The sequence below is a fragment of the Hemiscyllium ocellatum genome, chromosome 23 (assembly GCF_020745735.1).
Source record: "Hemiscyllium ocellatum isolate sHemOce1 chromosome 23, sHemOce1.pat.X.cur, whole genome shotgun sequence".
NCBI lineage: Eukaryota > Metazoa > Chordata > Chondrichthyes > Orectolobiformes > Hemiscylliidae > Hemiscyllium > Hemiscyllium ocellatum.
The window spans coordinates 48834534-48851017 of NC_083423.1; the positions used below are offsets into that span (position 1 = coordinate 48834534).

The window sequence follows — 16484 nt, forward strand, 5'->3', positions numbered from 1 at the left end:
ATGTGGATAAATGTATGGTTATCCACTTTGGTGGCAAGAACAGGAAGGCAGATTACTACCTCAATGGAATTAATTTAGGTAAAGGGGCAGTACAGAGAGATCTGGGTGTTCTTGTACACCAGTCAATGAAGGCAAGCATGCAGGTACAGCAGGTAGTGAAGAAGGCTAATAGCATGCTGGCCTTCATAACAAGAGGGATTGAGTATAGAAGCAAAGAGGTGCTTCTGCAGCTGTACAGGGCCCTAGTGAGACCACACTTGGAGTACTATGTGCAGTTCTGGTCTCCAAATTTGAGGAAAGACATTCTGGCTATTGAGGGAGTGCCGCGTAGGTTCACGAGGTCAATTCCTGGAATGGAGGGATTACCTTACACTGAAAGACTGAAGCGACTGGGCTTGTATACCCTTGAGTTTAGAAGACTGAGAGGGGATCTGATTGAGACATATAAGATTATGAAAGGATTGGACACTCTGGCAGCAGGAAACATGTTTCCGCTGATGGGTGAGTGCCGAACCAGAGGACACAGCTTAAAAATACGGGGTAGATCATTTAGGACAGAGATAAGGAGAAGCTTCTTCACCCAGAGAGTGGTGGCTGTGTGGAATGCTCTGCCCCAGAGGGCAGTGGAGGCCCAGTCTCTGGATTCATTTAAGAAAGAGTTGGATAGAGCTCTCAAAGATAGCTCAAGGGTTATGGAGATAAGGCAGGAAGCGGATACTGATTAGGAATGATCAGTAATGATCATATTGAATGGTGGTGCAGGCTCGAAGGGCTGAATGGCCTACTCCTGCACCTATTGTCTATTGTCTATTGTCTATTATCTGAGATCAAAGAATTACCCATCGCACATACTCAGAACATTGCCAGTTTCCATAGCAACACATACCCCCTTCACATCCTGCTGAGACTTTTCCAATTTTAACATTCTGAATGTTTTTTTTTGCTATTGTGAATTGTTTTTATGTTGCAAAATAGATTATTTTGACACATGTGGCTTTCTATCACAGGGTAGGATGTAACTTCTGCACTCCAAAGATTTGCCTTGACTTTAGAATAGTTATGACATGTTACAATCAATATGATGCTGCTTCATAATCAGTCATATTTGCATATAATTATAAAACAGAAGAGTGATTTCTTCAGATTGAATTTTCCTTTTTCAAATACTATGCGCCTTATTCTCATTCAGTTTACATAGGAGAAGCAGAGCAACATGGCATTGCCTTTATAAACATTTAAAATGAATGGTATGTTAAAAGAGTGCATGATCATAGAGTCACAGAACAAGGAAACAGACCTTTCAGTCCAACTAGCCCAAGCTGACCATTTTCCCAAACTAAACTAGTCCTGCCTGCCTGCATTTTGGCTACAAACCATATATTTAAACTAGTGTCTTTTAAAATTTGTAACTGTACCTGCATCCATTGCTTCCTCTGGCAGTTCATTTACACACTGACTTCTCTCTGTGTAAAAACCATTGCCTCTCATGTCCTTTTCCAATCTTTCTCCTCTCACCTTAAAAATATGCCTCTCAGTTTTCAACTCTCCATCTTAGGGAAGAGACCTTTGCTTATCCACCTTATCTAAGCCCCTCTATAAGATCACCCCTCAACCTCCTATGCTCCAGAGAAAAAAACTCTCAATCTCTCCTTACAACTCAAACCCTCGACTCCCAGCAACATCCAGGTAAATCTGTTCTGAACCCTCTCTGGTTTAATAATACCCTTCCTATAACAGGGCTACCAGAACTGCACACAATACTCCAGAAAAGTCCTCATCAACATTCTTTACAACCTCAACATGATGTCCCAACTCCGAAACTAAAATCTTGAGAGAATAACATTTATCGTTGGATCATAAAGCACAGAAGGAAGTTAGTCAGCCCATCAATACTTACAATTCTTTAAAAATATTAAACCAGTCAGTTTCACCCAGTCCTGCTCTTTCCCCATAGCCCTGCAACATTTCATTTATTATGTTGAGATTCAACTTGTTTTGAATGTTCCTATTCCATTTGCTTCTGTCAGTTGTTCCTTCACATTATAATAATTTGCCAGAAAACCCACAGAAACAAGGTTTTTGGTTAAAGGACGGCATCAGAATTGAAGAAATTTCAAGGGAATTCACCACCAAAATCAAAAAGACAAGCAACATTTCAGGACAAATTCAGAGTGGCTGCGGCTCCAGAACAAAGCCTCAAGGGATGAGTCAGAGACACATATAATCTGGCAGATACTCCTTTCTTGTGAATCCTTACTGAATTTGTCCTTTGTGACTGATTATAAACCATTGTAACCTGTGAAAGGTCTAAATGCAGGCTGTGCTGAATAGTCCAGTAGATCCACTTAAAATGCTGCACACAAAGTAAAATATGATTGTTATTCAAGTAATATATATAATTACTAAAATTGACATATTCCACAATTTGCAACAGAGTTTTAGTCCATGATACAAAGTTATTGCATCTTGTCCCAGCCAACGCCAACCAAGCAGACAGCTTGATTCTACAGGTAAGCAATGTTTCACTGGCATTGAGTTATACAATAAATCCAATAAAAGAACAATTTGGTATAATGCTAGATAAAATAATATAACCTACCAAGTTAAGAAGTGCGATGTCATAATGCTGTCATTAGAGTTCCCTTTGTATTTACTTCGATGATTTCACTTAAGAGGAGTTGGCAGGCAGCAAGTGCACATAAATCATTTTGTAAAATGTTTGATGTATTTGGACTTTTAAAATGTTAAATGATCTGAAATGTTTACTGCAATGATCAACTGACCACCAGTCAGCCACTTGGGTGAGACGCCAGCTTTTTATATGCCCAATGATGAGATAACTGGCGATTACACTAATGTAGCAATTCATTACCATCTACCACTGAGAGTACAACTACTTACAGGGCTGACAGATTCTATGCATTGTGGAATTGGGAATTAGACCAAAGTGGGACAATGGATTTAAATTTGAACTGATTAATATTGTCATTGTGTGAGTTTAGCTGAACAATTCCATCCCAGGATCAACAGAAAAATTGGATACTTTGATACCAGTCTTGCCACCTTCAGTCAATGGAACACAATTGTGAATAATTTCCAGATTAACTAGTGATCGACAATAATTCAATAGACCTGGTAGGTTGCTCTGCAGTTGGATGACTGCGGACACAGCTAGTTACGAAGTCACCCTGGGCCAGATGAATACTAACATGAAGTGAATGTCAATAAATGAAACACCGCACTGAATATTCCATCTCTGGTTGTGGTGAGTCTCAGAACTTATGAATAATTGTCCAAAGTAATGGTGAGATTATTCTCACTCAAGGTGGAGGAACTCTAAATTCAAACCAACTGAATAGAACCACATTCATGATTATTTTCTCATACCAATCAAAATGGGCGAAATATTCTGACAGAGAATTTCAGTTCAGTCTCATCCTGAAGAAGAGTGCAGACTTAGGCTTTAAGAAAGCAGGAAATGGGAAGGAGAAAGTGAGGACTGCAGATGCTGGAGATCAGAGCTGAAAATGTGTTGCTGGAAAAGCGCAGCAGGTCAGGCAGCATCCAAGGAGCAGGGGAATCGACGTTTCGGGCATAAGTCCTTCTTCAGGAAATGGGAAGGCCAACCAACCCCTCGAGTACGTTTTAGCATTCAGTTAGATTATGGTTGATCTATGTCTTAACTCCATTTACTCACCTTCGTTCCATATCTCCGAATACATTTGGTAATCATTCTGATAACCATCAAGTTTAGAAATCTCCAACTACCCTAACTTCAACAATGTTTCAATTTTACCTTTGTTTCCAAGTTTAAAGTTTAGTGACAGAGGTAATTTTGCTCATTTGAACCATTCTTCAGAGACGCTGAAATCCATGCATCCCATCGCCCCACCCCACAACGGCATGTTGCATGCACTACAATATTATCAATAAATGAAAAGAATGCGGAACCTCTCACTTCAGCAGGAGGATAAATATTGCACCAGCAGATCACCAATCCATTCTATACCCATCAATCTGTCAAGTGAGTAACTGCTAATCCACTAGCGCCTTTATTCAGCTCCCAAATGAAAGTTCCCGCATTGAGTATTTGGCTGCATTACTCAACCTAAAGTGATCTCCAGATAGTAATCATTAATTGTGTCAAGACAATCAATCTGATATCTGTCCTAAACTTGCCTTTCCTTAATTTGTGGACTTCACCAGTTTCCTTATTTCCCCCCACCCCCATCTTACCTCAGTTCCAACCTTTCAGCTCAGCACTGTCCTCATGACCTGTCCTACCTGTCAATCTCCTTCTCACCTATCCACTCCACCCTCCCCTCTGACCTATCACCTCCATCCCCACCCCATTCATCTATTGTACTCTTTGCTACCTTCTCCCCATCCTAGAGGCTTCCTGCCTCTATTCCTGATGAAGGGCTTTTGCCCAAAACGTCAATTTTCTTGCTCCTTGGATGCTGCCTGACCTGCTGTGCTTTTCCAGCACCACTCTGGTCTAAACTTTCCTTAATTTGTGCATTCTTTTTCCATTGTCCAAGTGACATGATTTAACTGAATATATTACTTTGAATGCTCTTGTATAATTTTGTATCAGTGCAGTACTCAAATTTATATTTGTGGGCTAGAGTTAATCCCGTACCCTCATACCTATCTGGCGTGTTTTTGTTGAGGAGGGATCCATATATAATGTTCCAGATGGCTAGACCACAGTCATCCTTCCCTACCCAACCTAGTGCCCATAATAGAGAGAAGGGCAGTGTGCCGACTAACCTGCCTGCCCTTAGGTCTACCAGGGCCTTTGAGTGACCAATTATTGCTCTGTCTCCCCTGCCCTAATATGCTGAGCAGTGGAAGGCAGGCAAGAGTGGTAGACCTTCTGAAAACAAATTTGGAAAAAGCAGGAAGGAAGGAGGTGTAGGTCCTTTGAAGGATCCATGCACACTGGAGGTATTCCTTCTCCAGGCATAATCCCTTTTTGTGTCTCTTCATCTAGCCTCCAACACTTACCCTGCTACCCACCTCCTAGCTCTCCTGCTTAATATTCCTCACCCAAAATCATTGGGACTTCTCTGGGTCGGGTCTCACCCTCAATCTTCATTGGCCTCCTTTGGGGTGCCATACAGCTGCACAAGAGTCCAGGTTGCTATGGGGCTGCAAGAGGTAATACACAATCAGATGGACCAACTGCGCCGGAGAATGGGACACCCTTTTCACTGGTAGGTTGTCCCACAGCCAAACCTCAGCCCATGTCCCCTGCATTGCATTATTGCTGCAGGACAGCCTTTTATCATTTTCTGCTGGGGGACAGAACAAAAAAAACAGACCAATCACCCAGTGAAATTCATCCCCACGTGTGAGACAGTAGAAAACAACAAAACTTTAATGTTAATGCTCCAATAGTAACTCTCCAATAAGAACACTCACACAGAGCTGCCAGTGAGTAAAGGTGGGTTCTTTACTCCAGCAGTCCCTATCAAAAGCCAGCCAATTCTCACAAAAATCAAATAAACCTCATATGCTGCTCAGTACCAATTCTTAACAATATATTCCTTTTGAATGCTACAGAAACTTATTGCATCACTGCTTATAAACCTACTTTAATATGTGTTTATTTGTTCAACACACAAGAAATGTGTTGGAGGGAGGTGGGAGTTGGGTGGTAGTATCAGCAAAGATGTCTGCTCATAATATCCAAGAAAATTGTTTGTTTCCTCTCTTTCCTTCACTCTTTATTACATTGCAGTTATGAGGTTTGTAAGATTGCCACATTTTGGGACTGTGTTTTTGGTTTCAAGTAAAACAGGTCATGTAACATGTGCTGAAGTCTGCCTGACAGAATGTGTGGGCAATTTAATTATTTGAGATTAAAGTGGGCTCAGATTGTTTTTACTAGGAAGACAGTGCAAGTGTTTGCTTTTGCAAGGTAATGATTCTGAAATAGTTAATGTTGAAGTGCATTAGGTCCACCAAACCTGATAAGGCCACACACAGTCTTTGGGTGGAGACAAGAATTCTACCCTCGCCATCATTGGAAGCAGAGTTATTTTGTGCAGTTCCTTGCAATCGTCAGTAATTAGACCTGACTAGTAAAGTAAGTTACACTTATTCTTGTCATACAGTGAGCTACCTTGTTAACTGAGATAAGCACATCTTTTGTGGTTTATCCTCTGGTAATTAGACAGGCCGTGGACACAATCTAGACAAAGGAGAATTTATGGCAATAAACTACCTCAAATAACCCTTATCTTGTGTTTCACACTAGGGGAACAGTAGGGTATTATTATTAAGGTGAAAAGAGATAGATTTAAAAAGGACATGAGGGGCAATCTTTTTACACAGAGGATGGTTCATGTGTGGAATGAACTGCCAGAGGAAGTGGTGGATGCGAGAACATTTAAAACATTTTTAAAAAACATTTGATAAGTACATGAATAGAAAAGTTTGGACGGATATGAGCCAAATGCAGGCCAATGGGACTAGTTTAGTTTGGGAACATGGTCAGCATTGACTGGTTGCACTGAAGGGTCTGTTTTCGTGCTGTACAACTCTATGACTCTATGAATATAAGGAAATTGGGTAAGATGCTGAGGGACAGATTCTCCCACAGAAACTGTGCCCAGCAAGGAGTCAATTCCCACAGAAAATGCTGAGGAAAATTTTTAAGTAAAGATATATGATTCCAGTGCCCTGTCCCAACGAAAGATTGGATAATTTTGTGGCCACATACCAAAGGAAAGGGGCGGCATGGTGGCACAGTGGTTAGCACTGCTGCCTCACAGCGCCAGAGACCCGGGTTCAATTCCCGCCTCAGGCAACTGACTGTGTGGAGTTTGCACGTTCTCCCCGTGTCTGCATGGGTTTCCTCCGGGTGCTCCGGTTTCCTCCCACAGTCCAAAGATGTGCAGGTCAGGTGAATTGGCCATGCTAAATTGCCCGTAGTGTTAGGTAAGGGATAAATGTAGGGGTATGGGTGGGTTGCGCTTCGGTGGGTCGGTGTGGACTTGTTTGGCCGAAGGGCTTGTTTCTACACTGTAAGTAATCTAATCCAATCTAATGAAAATGTCCAAAACAAACCTTAATTCCAGTAACTTCCACATTTTATCCCAGCTGATTGACTTCATGTGGAAGTTGCTGGAATTAGTTCTCAATTCAGAATATTCCTGTTTGCAAAACAAATCAAAATCTTGGCAATGTTTCAAACATTTGATAAGATGTAGGAAGCAGAAGGTAATCTTTTAATAAATAGACATTTTTGTTTTGATTTACAAAGAATAAATGTTCACTACTCAGAAACTGAATGGAAATGATAAATTAGAATACATGATACAGGGTATTTTACTGGGAACAGAGACTTAAAGCTTTACTGTTAATGAGGCATCATAATGGTAGTACTTTTTCAAATTGAAGATTGTTTTTATTCATTCTCAGGGTGTGAGCATCACAGGTTGAGCCAGCATTTATTGCCCATCCCTAATTATCATGGGAAAGGCAGTAGTGAGCTGTCTTCTTCAACTGCTTCAGTCCATGTGGTGTCAACATAGCCATCGTCCCTCCTTTGGGAAGATAGTTTTGATTCAGCAATACTGAGGAACGGCAATATATTTCCAAGTCAGGATAGTTGTGGCTTGGAGGGGAATGTGCTGGTGGTGGTGTTCCTATGAATTTGCTGCCTTCTAGGGTGGCAAAGACTATAGGTTTGGAAAAATGATAGTGGATTTAAACATTTTGAGAGATGCACATGGCTAAATTGTTTCCATTGATTGGTGAGTCACTGATGAGAAATGGTGAGCTAAAGTAAAGATTAGAAGAATTGTTTTAACGCACACAGTTACCTGAGTGTGAAGCTAATTACAACATTCATAAAGCAGAATTAAAACATCGATGAGTATGGGGAATAAGAGGCAAGTAAAAGAGACTGTGCAAAAATCAGCTCCCAATTAGATTCTAAACATTTCAGGTAAGGGGCAATTCTGTTACCTGATATGTTTGTTTTTGTGATCAGTGGCAATTATAAATAAAATGCAGCATTTATATTGCACCTTATCATGTCCGAAAATCTTAAGCTGCTTTGCACAATGGGTAACGTTGAAAATGACTGAGTGTTTTGCGCATTTTAGCATATTGAAATGTTTATTTCGGTGCTCCCTGTTATTGACGATCACAATGTACTGGTAATGAATTTTGAGACAGTTTCTTGCCAGAATGTTAAAGTATATGTCCAGTATTAAAATGCAACTCGTATAATTTTAAATGCAGATAAATTTTCCAGACTCATTCCTGGTCACGTTTTCACGACCTGCTCCTGCAAACCACTGGCAGTATTTCACCGACATAGATGAAATGTCCAGAAAACAGATTGCAAACATCCAGCAGAAACACTCTCTGCTTTTGTAAGTATGTCCCCTGTCTATGAAGCATCTCTTTGGCCACGTCCTTGGAAATTAATTCTCGCATCTCAGCCCTGACATGAATGCTGCAATATTATTTCTTTCACAGAGCTAGCACGAGGATAATGGATTGATGGGCCATCTTCTGTGCTGTAGGATTCCATGTGGTTGTTCAAATCTGTTAGGGGGAACCAATGTCATTTCTCTCTGTCAGCCTGGATTCACCAAATTCAAAATTAATAGAATTTTGTTGAAAAGGCAGCTGACTTTATAGGGTGAGGGAGTAGTAGAATTAGTTTGTCTGGATTTTCAGAAGGTATTCAAATTGGCACCTCACAGAAGGCCAGTTAGTCATATTGAGTTTTATGCCATAAGAAAGATTAAGTATAAACTCATATATGTAGCTTCCAGCAACATTACAATGGCAGGGTTGGCTTTCTCAGGTATAAGCTGCATTTTTGGTCTCAATCTGTGTCCTGTCCCACAGTCTGTAAGGTTACAGGTCCAGCAAGACAGGCAATGCAGTATTAAAGAACAAAGTACCCTAACTGCAGATTAATGAAACATTTTGAGTCATTTTCTATTGCAGTGTCTGATAGTATTCTGGAGGAGTTCAGATCCTGCATTTACCAAACATTGTCACCAGATTGTTGCAGGGATGGCAGGGAAGAAGGTGGCCTATGCACACAGAGACTCCAACACATATGGAGGCAGTGGTAGTGCCTCTGGTTTTGCAACATGTCTGGGAGATTGAGCCAAGACTGTCAAGTGGGCAATCTCTGTGCCATGTCCATTGTCAATATGGGGTGCCTCAACAGCGACAGAAGCCAAGTCAGATAATGCACTTGAACATCTCGGTCTCTAAGCCCATTCAGACCCTTCACAACTCACCTCTGTACTATCTCATGACTGTCCTTATCTGAGTCCACTGCATCAGTGCATATCTCCCTCACTTACCGTAGCAGTGAAGTGGAAACCTTCTGGTTGTAGCTCATTCAAGCCCAGTGACTCACTGCGTGCTGAACCCAACCTTTGTTCTTACCTCCAAATGTTGCCAGGGTCTGAGCTGGTGGCTTGCTCTCCTTTCTCCTCCTGGGGCTGATGTGGTTGGGAAGTCCTCAAAGCAGCAACTCAGAATGGGATGTTTGTGAAGTGGGAGGGGGTCTTAATTGAGAGGGAGTCAGTACATGGACACAGTATTGGCAGCCCATCAGGTAGAAGATGGGTGAAGGTGTTCTGAAAGTTGAGAAGCCCACAAACCAGGAAGATACCACTATCTTCGATGTCCCCAGCAAAGATGGATGCCAGGGCCCTCTCTAGGATATCGAGAATCATCTCCTCTTTAATAATCAGGAGGTGCATGCATCTGTGTCTTCAGCTGATTCGACTCTGCTCTGTTCTCACCTGATCTTGCAAGAGAGATTGTCAGATGTAGTGTTGCACTGTTTTTGAGTGCTTCCCTGTTCTGGATGAATAGTTACAGGTATGCGGAGACAGTGAGAGTTGGGGAGAGAGTTGGCTTGCAGGATGAGATGAAGAGTGTTAGACAGGAGTCCAGTGCATCAGGGACTGCCGAATGATGTGGATGCAATACATTGAGCAGCATGGCAAGTGAGCACCATTGTGCTGTTGTGGTGAGTAAGTGAATTCACAGACTCTGACTGACCCCTTGAGACCTCTTAAAGTAAAGCTTGGATGACGACTCCAGGGTTTCCTGGCCAGCAGCTCCCATTCCCTTCTGCGAGACAGGAGAGTGAGGATTCTCTGGGCCTTTCCTATAAGGTGAAGCTATTAAAATCTGGCACAGAGCAAAATAAAAGAACCACATAAATTGTGGGGAGTTTTCTAGCTGCAACAGGTTATAGAAATTGGAATGAACAAGGTCATTATGAAATTTCAAGACAAGGATGCGAACATAGATTTTAACATGGGCTAGGACCTAAAAGAAAAATTAATATTACCTATTTCTGTAAAAGTTGCGGAATGATTCACTGATAGCTAAAATAATAGCCATTGCATCATTCCTAAGGATAAGTTAATATTTGTTGGAAAAGATAACATAAGACAGTGAGATTCATTTTGAAATGTTGTAGCAGAGCCTTGTCAGGTCAAATAACTTCTTACTGTGTTTGAAGATTCTTTGACCTGTTTGCCTTTGTTTGCATTAATTGAGTAGCAAGACTGCCCTGCCAGTATAATACAATATAGAGGTGCCATGTGGTAACTTCCAATCTCTGACAGCAATCTCATTAACATGGGCACCAATCCATTTCTCTGGGGTCGATAATTTGACCAAGTTGATCCTCCTGTCTGTTGATGAAGAATCCAAGTACAAAATAAACAAGTTTCAAAATCTCCATGCTAGGGTTAGTGAGGCAAGGCAGATAAAATCTATTATACAAAGATCACTACATCCATGAGTGAGTTACCTGAAAGGAGCTAGCCTGAGTTAACCGCATCTTGTGAAAGTGAGGCATGAGAACAGTGAGATCTCAGAATTTATCCCATTTGTCTTGAGCAGGCTGATTCGTTGTAGTGAGAATTAGCCTAACCGTCCTATTCACTGGAGTAGGAATTCCTGCAGGTATAGTGAGTGCCACATTGCTGAAAGTCTTCTGTTTCCTTTTATCCTTGGTGCTGAGTCCATTTTTGTGTTTCTGTCTAAGATAAGAGCTTAGAATATAGATTAATCCTGATCTGCATGTCCCAGGTCATTAATTCGCTGACAGATCAGATGTTTTGAATTTTACCTTAAAAACAAATCAAGATATTTGATGTGCCATGTTCTTTCTGTTTTTGAATCAATATCATGAACTTCCAAGATTAATTTGCCCCTTTTGTATAGTCCCGCCCAGCACAGTGCTTTGGAACACAATTTATCTCTCTGATTTTGGTTTGAATCCAACTCCTTTCATTTTCTCATGCAGTAAAAAGGCAGCATTCACATTCCCTGCCAGGGATTTTGTTCAAATGTCCACAAAATGGAACACCTTAAACACAAAAATGGTCAATCAATCTGATTTTAATTGACTTTGAATTGACAATTCCCATTTCCCGATGAAGGGCTTTTGCCCGGAACATCTATTTTCCTGCTCCTTGGATGCTGCCTGACCTGCTGTGCTTTTCCAGCACCATGGTGGTCTCATATCAAGGGTGACAGGGATTTGAAGCGCAAGCATCTATAAGACAGGTAGCTGGCCTCGGAGTAAAGCTCCAATACATTGTCAAAGAAAGTTTTGACTTGTGTCATGCTGTCTCAGGTTTTCACTCAAGGGAAAATGTTCCAATTCTGAAATGCTGGTATTATTCATCGTGATTACAACCCAAGGGGTATTGAGCTTTGGTGTCACAACATTTTCACTTCTGTACTGCTGTCGTTTGCAGGATTGAAGAAGGCGAGAAGAACTTGCTCTGGACAAAACGTTCATTCTCTAACAGTTCAAACTGTTTCCTTCCTCTCTTACTGGGTAGTGCACCTAGCTGTGGTTCAGAATCACTATCTGAGAGTTATGCAGTGCTCAGAAGGTGGAACATCTCAGCAAATCCTTTAGAGTCACTGGGACTATTGCTTTCAAGGTAAGAGTCTGACTGATCTCCAAGTGATCATCCTCCCACTTACCTTAAATGTTCTGGAAATATGAGACTTTATTTAAAGCTAATAGTTTCTGAAAATTCTCTTTCATCAGTTTCATGTTTGGGCTAAGGTAATTCTTAGTACAATGAGTTATAAGTTGGGCGTTTCACCTCCTTGACTTCAAAAAAACTGATGAGGCAGAGGTTTGTTTTCTCTGCCATGAAAAGCTCGTCAGAAATATATGCTTGCAAGTGTCAAGGAAAGTGAACATGATTTGTCAGCAGAAAACAGCCCATCACCTCTCAATTTTAGTCAGGGAACCACACAAATGGCCATTGTAGGAAGTATCAAATCAGTACAGAGTCATGGCGAGGTGAGGATTGAAAAATGTAGACAAGGCATGTGGATCACGCTGAGTCAGCTGAAACTAGGACTATCTCTTCACTACAAACAATTCACAAGGGTCACACACCAGATTAGAATATTTGGTGCCCAAGTTTAGAAATTGTAAGTGACTCAGTGAAGAAGCTGTTGTGATTTCTGTCACGTTTGCATCTCTTGGATCGAAGGAACTAAATAGGATATTGATGCTTTATACAATGCTGTGCAATAGCAATTTTTATCAGTTGGATGTTTTTTCAATTAGTGGCCTTTGCTTATTTGTTTTGTATTGAACAAGGTATTTTAATTAGGAATTGAAGCTTGCTGTGTGAGAGTGTGTTTGGCAGGGGCTGAAGGATCAGGGGGATAAGTCCATCTGCAACCTCTGATCAAACCTTAATGTACCAACTCATAAACCCGATAGCTCCAAGCTAACTTTGCGAATCTGTTTCATACTTGTTCATTTGTCATGTTTCAGTTTTGTAGATGTCAAGGTTAGGAGAGGTTTGCCTCAATGCAGTCTAAGTCTTAAATCAGAGAACAGACACCTGTCCGTAAAAACAACTGGAGATGAAAATAAATGAATGGGAACTTTGATTTAAGGTTTGCACTTAGGCCCCAAGACTCTCTAGGAACGTCAGACCTTGAGTTGGCCCCTCAAGTTTCTTTCATCATCCAATTGATTGATCATGGCTGATCTGTATTTTAAGTCCATCTGCCCACTGTAATTCCATTGCCTTTAATACTATTTCCAACCTCTGCAAGTTTGGGGGAAGTGAGTTCCAGATTTTCATTGCACCTTGAGTGAAGAACTGTTTCCTGAAATCAATCCCGAAATAGTCCACATTTAATTTTGAGATCTTGCCTCTTTATTTTGGGCTCCATCACCATAAGGAATTGTCTCTCTCTCTCTCTATCTACCCTTTTATTTCATTTAAACCCTTCAATTATGTCACCTCTTTTCTTCTATAATCTGGGAAATATAAGGCTAAAGCAGGCACCATGTTGCCAAAACTTAACCTTTTTAATTTAGTTTAACATGGTGCATACTTAGGTTAGCCATGAAGACAAAAGACTTGTGGAGAACTTTTATTTTCAAGAAATTGTAAGTATTTTTGACAGGATAATAAACTGCTACCAGCAGTTAGAGTGTGTGTTAGTGGGAGGAGGTTTTGAAATGCAACCTCACAGCACTATGATTATAGGATAAACTGATAACATCTTTCAACATTCCCAGTAATAGAACTATAAGAATCCAGTCACCACAGGCTAATCAATTTGAGACAATGGCCTGTCAGTGAGGCCTGCTCCCCACGCTGCCCTCCTGTTGCCTACCATGTGAAAATAAAACTGGCTTTGCAAATGGATTTGTAAACACACCGTACAATGATGAACAGATTGTGTTTAGCACTTGGCAGATGCAACCTAATTCATTCCGTTTAGGCTCATTGTCACCGAAGCCACCTGCCTCAATGGGGCTGACTTGCCTGGGGTGTGATGCGGAGGAGGAACTGGCATTAGCTCATGATGAAATGTTGCATGGAAATGAGATGGTGTTTTAAAAAAAGAGGGGAAAAGGTGCTTTGGTGAATGACAAAATACAAGGGAAAAAGAAATAAGTCAATGAATGCAGTATGGCCAAGAGGAGTTTATATTATTGCTAAAGCCACGTACAATAAATCTCTAAATGAATTATGTTGCTATGTAGAGACAAGGTTTTGTTCCATATGTTGTTAATGACAGAGGAGTAGGAAACTAGTTATTCATTTGTTCCACAAGCTGGTATTCTGAACTTAGCCGAGAGAATGATTTGACTGATCTAAACTACAATCATTTTAACTGCTGGTCAACAGCAACTGGCACACAATTACGTGGACAGCAACAAACAATATGTGAGTGTTGCACTCTAGTGCAAACTTAGCTCAGGAAAAAGGTATGCAAAATTGAGAACACCATGCCATTAATGTAGCGAAATTTTCAGCATGGGGGGGTGGGTTCCTTGAAAGAATTAAAGGTGGACCAACCATGCAGAGGGCAAACAATGTGGAGGGCCAAAAATGTGCAATATTCAAATAAGCAATTCTTGTCATGAAAGTGACAGAGTAAAGGAATGGTTCAGTCACACCTGCCAAGCCATGATTGAGCTGTGCAATCACAGCCACAGAAGCATCAGGGTCAATTGGCCACTCACACTGCACTATCAGGAACGACTTCAGGGGAACAATACTCCTCCTGCTCCCTTCTTGAATAACTGTACCGCATTGGCTGTCCTCCAGTCCTCTGGCATCTCTCCTGTGCTGGGAAGGAATTGAAAGTTATTGCCAGCACCCCTGCTATTTCCTCCCCTGCTTCACTCCATTTGCCTGGGATATATTTAATCCAACCCTGGAGATGTATCTACTTTTAAGGCTGCCTGATGTCTCAGAATCTCCTCTCTGCATAAGCTAACCTTTTCATTGATATCAAAATCTTTCACTCTGATTTCTGTACCCACCTCATCCCTCTCACTAGTGAATACTAAGCCAATTAATTTAGAACGCTATGAACGCTTTGTGACTCCACGCACAAATTACCACTGTGTTTGTGTGCAAATGAGCTGCATTGTCACCTTTCCTTGATAAAATCTTAAATTATCTCAGGATGAGATTTAAAAGAAGTTCTGGGATTTACATTTTAATGAATCAAAACCTGCATTCCCATTCTAAGTGATTAAAGACTTAACAGCAATCCACATTTGTTCAATACGTTGCATCAGTTGTATGACACTTTGATCTTTTACTATAAATTCTAGGTCCTGTGATCCTACCCCTCTAGCTACCACATGAAGGAGCAGCGCTCTGAGAGCTTGTACTTCCAAACAAACCTTTTGGACTATAAGCTGGTCTTGTGTGATTTTTAACAAAATTTGGTGGCATTTTGTTGATAGTGAAGAGGATAGTCTTGACTACAGTCTGATATTGATCAGCTGGTAAATTGGACAGAGGAATGGCTGATGGAATTTAATCAAAATAACTGTGAGATGATACACTTTGGGAGGTCTAATAAGAGAAGGATATGCAATGTATAGTATGTCTTTGGGAATTACTGAGGAACGAAGGGACCTTGGTATACAAGTCCATAGATCCCTGAAGGTTTTTGGATCAGAGTGGTGCTGGAAAAGTACAGCAGGTCAGGCAGCATCCGAGGAGCAGGAAAATCAACGTTTCGGGCAAAAACCCTTCATCAGGAGCAAGATTTTCCTGTTCCTTCGATGCTGCCTGACCTGCTGTGCTTTTCCATGACCACTCTGATCTAAACTGTGGTATCCAACATCTGCAGTCCTCACTTTTGCCTAGATCCCTGAAGGTGTCAGCACGGGTAGACAGAGAAATGAAGAAGGCATCCATAATACATGCCTTAATTAGGTGGCATGTAGAATATAGGAGCCAGGAAGTCTTGTTATAACTTTATGAAACATTGGTTAGGCCACAGCTGGAATATTGTGCAGTTCTGACCACCACACTATTGGAAGGATGTGACCGTACTGGAGAGGGTGCAGAGTGGATTCTCCTGGATGTTCCCCAGGATGAAAAACACAGTTGGTTTCCTTGGAGCAATGGAGGCTGAGGGGGGAATCTGATTGCAGTACACAAAATAATGAGATACATAGACAGAGTACATCATGAGAATTTCTTCCCCATGGCTCACACATCTGAGAGTAGAGTGTATGAGTTTAAGGTGAAGAGTAAGTGGCTTAGAGGAGATCTGAGGAAACATTTTTTCATCAAGAAGGTGGTAGATGTATGGAACGTGCTGCCTGAGAGGGAGGCGGAGGCAGATACTCTAGCAACATTTAAGAAGCATCTGGATGAGCATGAAGGCTACGGACTAAGTGCAGGGATTACTGTAGTTTGGAGATTTTTGGTCAGCAAAATGGGCTGAATGACCTGTTTTTATGCTGTGTGACTCTTAGGCTCAATGACACCCTTTCTCTTTATTGGAACAAGTTGGCCTTGGATTATCCCTATTTCCTTCTTGAATGTGTCTCACTGCGCTGTCTCAGATTGACCTAAGATTATCTGCTCCTCGTCCATTCTGGCCACATCACACCTGATCTTACTGAAAGTAGTTCTTGGGCTCAAACATGGAAAGGCCCGTGT

General features: G+C 41.3%; 2 protein-coding genes across 2 annotated transcripts in view; both read left to right on the forward strand.

Moving 5' to 3' along the window:
- LOC132826926 (phosphatidylinositol 4-phosphate 3-kinase C2 domain-containing subunit beta-like) overlaps positions 1–8316 on the forward strand; it is a 43636-nt gene extending 35320 nt beyond the window's left edge. The window contains exon 9 of the mRNA XM_060843226.1: positions 8260–8316. Within this exon, the coding sequence (XP_060699209.1) occupies positions 8260–8263 (4 nt within the window). The 3' untranslated portion in view covers positions 8264–8316. The remainder of the gene's footprint in view (positions 1–8259) is intronic.
- The window catches only part of LOC132826623 (phosphatidylinositol 3-kinase C2 domain-containing subunit gamma-like), a 61361-nt gene continuing 53143 nt past the window's right edge, over positions 8267–16484 (forward strand). Inside the window, exons 1-2 of the mRNA XM_060842579.1 lie at positions 8267–8393; positions 11775–11966. Of these exons, the coding sequence (XP_060698562.1) occupies positions 8344–8393; positions 11775–11966 (242 nt within the window). The 5' untranslated portion in view covers positions 8267–8343. The remainder of the gene's footprint in view (positions 8394–11774; positions 11967–16484) is intronic.